At 34.5% G+C, this 3,603-nt stretch overlaps 1 protein-coding gene across 1 annotated transcript in view; it reads right to left on the bottom strand.

Moving 5' to 3' along the window:
• Positions 1 to 3,603, bottom strand: part of BEND6 (BEN domain containing 6) — a 96,694-nt gene that overhangs the window by 49,779 nt on the left and 43,312 nt on the right. The window contains exon 3 of the mRNA XM_012648722.1: positions 1,147 to 1,324. Within this exon, the coding sequence (XP_012504176.1) occupies positions 1,147 to 1,324 (178 nt within the window). The remainder of the gene's footprint in view (positions 1 to 1,146; positions 1,325 to 3,603) is intronic.

Here is a 3,603-nt window from a genome sequence, read left to right as displayed (position 1 = left end):
TGTTCTTTGGAAATCATAAAAACCTCACCAGGAGAAAACATCAGTTTTTAATATGTAATATTTTAAAGTGAAGAAATAAAGAGGTAATAACAATGGAATAAGCATCTTTCCACTTACATGTAACTATTTCTACTTAAAACCATGAAAGCTTTAATTTAATAAATATTCTTGGGAAATCAAGTGACCCGTTATTACTCTGTCAACTTCACTCATCACCATGTTCTATCGGCCTCCTGTCATTGTTCTGTCTCCCAAAATACCGTGAAACTCTGTTCTTTATCTTCATAGCCATCATTTCAGTGTAGGCTGCTACCATGTTGTTCTGGATGACTGCGCTACCTCTCTGGTGGTTCTTCTTCACTGTCTTTCTTGTATCACTTGTACCCACTCTGTACACAGCAGCCAGAGGGATGTAATTGCAAAATGTTCTGTGTATTTGCTGCTTTACAACAGAGTGTTGCTCAACATAGGACATAATTATCAAATATTCAGCCGTACAAAATAATGCATGGTGCTTAACCACAAATGGAAAGCATAATTTTTGAAAAATAAATACTTAAACACAACATAGAATTCTACAAAAAAGCATTAAGCCAAGTGGTTTTGAATTTGCTTATGCTGATTTTTCTTATTTCTATGTTTCCAATGGAATGAAATTATTCTCCCAAATCACGCCTCCCAACACAAAAGCTAAAATGCAATATATGGAGTGATTGATGCTAGTGGTTTCATAATGGATCAGAACAAGCCCCGTTTTCTAGCACTTTCCCTAGCAGAGAGGAGTGAGATTCAGTACATCATGAGTGCCTTGACACACTTGCTCTGTTTTACTAATCTTTTCTCTCTAGGGCCTGTGAGTGACCTATATTAAATGCTCAATAAATACCTGTTGAACATTATTAAATGAATGCAATATTTGGTATTTTGTAGGAGAATCTAAAATTTTTTGAGCAATAAACTAGATGCTCCAATAGAGTGCTTCTGTATTTAAATTATATAATCATGTGATTTTTTTTCTAAAAATCATGGATTTTTGAGCTCTCTTGGGATATTGATTTTCTGTTTCATTGATAGCTGATTTGCAATGCTTTTCACTGATCATATACTTTCCTTTTCATCTAAAATGTCAATTTTCTCAAAGTTTACCTTGAAGCATGACCAAAGACTGTCGAAGTCGGCTGTTTTCTTTTCGGGTGTTTGTTAGCTTTTCTTTGAGGCTTTTTATTTTGGCGCATAATTCCTCCTTCGACAATTCTGCTAAAGGCTCTTCATCCTCACTGGAGATCTCACCGGGCAGAAAGGCATTTCCCGAATATGGGTCTCTCTAAAATACAAGGCAGGCACAATAAAAAAAGCTTCATAGCATCTTTAATGGTTTATGCCATGTTCTGTACGTTGAAGAGACTCAATCAGACCTGCAAATTCTTGCTCTTTCAGGCACTTCCTGCTACTGATCTAGCCCCAGCTTTGTCTTCCACCATCTGGTGGAACTCAGGTTAGGGAAGAACAAAGTCTCATGTACATGTGCCTCTTGTGAAGCAGAAATCAGGATTCTGACTTTCTGCTTAATTTCAGTGAAAAATACAAAGTAGAAAATTGGTACAACAGAGTAGAATCAACAAGACCATCATTCAGATCTGGGCTGCTCTGATATGCAGCCTGATCTTCAGCAGAATGCTTCACTGTCTGAGCCTTACTTCTTTCATCTGTGAATATACACAGACAAAATTATTTTAAAAAACAGGAAAACTTACCAATATGGAAGGATATAAAAAAGTTATTGCTATTGTATACCAGCTACCAACAATTAGTAATGTAGTATTCAAAAGGACATTATTTATTAAAAGTCAGGACAGTAGTTATCTGTGGGGGGAGTGTGAGGTAGTAGCTGACAGGGGGCATGATGGAAGCTTCTGGGGTGCTGTGATGTTCTATTTTTTTACACGGGCATGTTTAGTTTGTGATAATTCATCAAGCTGTACATTTTGATATGTGCAATCTTCTGTATATAGATTACACTTCTTAAAATGAAAAACTCCAGAAAGTGAACTTTTATAGCTTCTTTTGACAATTTCCAATCTCTAGAGCCCAAATATTCTGTATTTATGTTTAAACCCCAAGAACAGATGCCATTAACACATAACAAAAGATGTGCAAGCTCTGTATGAAAAAAGTCAAAAAACTTGACTGAAAGACACCAAAGATGTTACTAAGTTAATGCAAGAAGACATCATGTTCAGGGATAAGAAGGCTTAGTTTAAAAAAATCAACTATTCCAAAATTGAGCCATAGCATTAATACAATTCCGATAAAAATCCAAAAAGATTTTTTGGTAACTTAATAAATTGGTTCTAAAATTTATATGGAAGAACAAAAGGCCAAGAATATCAAAGCAATCTTGGAGAAGCATAAGAAACGGGATCTTTCTTCATAAATACAAAGGCTTATTAAAAATCTAGAGCAATTAAAACAGTATGGTGTTGGTACAGGGATGGACAACATGACCAAGAAACAGAACAGAGAGGCCCAAAATAGCTGCAGGCACATATGGAACTTTGACAGATGACAGAGGAGGCAAGGCAGCTCACTGGGGAAATAGGATTTGTTCAACAAATGAAGCTGGAGAAATTAATTATTTGGGAAAAAATTAAAGAAAATAGATCCCTCATTATACACACACAAATGCGCGCGCACGCGCACGCACACACACACACACACACACACACACACATACACACCCTTCAAAGGGATTAAGAATTTAAACATCAAAAGCAAAACTTTAAGTTTTGCAAGAAATTATAAGTGCATATATATTGAACTTGAAGCACAAAAGAGTTTCTCAGACATAAAATTACTGATCATAATAGAAAAGATTAACAAATTCAACCAAATTAAAATCAAGAAACTTTGTTCTTTAAGGCACATTAAAGAAAGTGAAAAGACACATCACAAGAGGTGGAAGATATTTGCAACACTGTGAACTGACAAATCAGTAAGGAAAAATAAACTAGCAACTAAATAGAAAAATGGCCAAATGATGTGAACAAGCATTTTTACAGAATGGAAAACACATATGGTTAATAAGTATACAAGGAGATGTTCGATCTCATTAGTAATCAGAGAAAAGAAAATCGAGATCACAATGAGATATCACTTTGGAAAAAAAATTAAGTAGTTTGACAAAACTAGAAATGGAGTGGATGTTGATCAATAGAATTTCTTATATATTGTTGGTGGGAATATAATTTGGTATAACTACTTTGGAAAACATTTTGATATTTATCTTTACAAGATAATATCACCTACTGTCTGATTTTGCAATTGATTCCTAGGCCTATATGCAAGAAAAACTTTTAGTATGAAAGGAAATATGTCCAAGACTTTCAATAGCAACATGGTTCATAATGGCAAAAACCTGAAAACAATCCAAATGCTCATTGACAGGACAATGGGTAAATGAATTGTGTTAGAGTCACTCAATGAGTTATTTACACAGCACTAATAGAGAATAAATTATAGCCATAATGAATTAATTTTAGTAAAATGTTGAGTGAAAAAGCAAGTTCCAGAAGTAAACATATAATATGGTGTACATTTTGTAAA

The sequence above is a fragment of the Propithecus coquereli genome, unplaced genomic scaffold, assembly GCF_000956105.1.
Source record: "Propithecus coquereli isolate 6110/MARCELLA unplaced genomic scaffold, Pcoq_1.0 Scaffold292, whole genome shotgun sequence".
NCBI lineage: Eukaryota > Metazoa > Chordata > Mammalia > Primates > Indriidae > Propithecus > Propithecus coquereli.
Note: the sequence above shows the minus strand (reverse complement) of the source record. Positions and strands in the feature narration are given on the sequence as shown.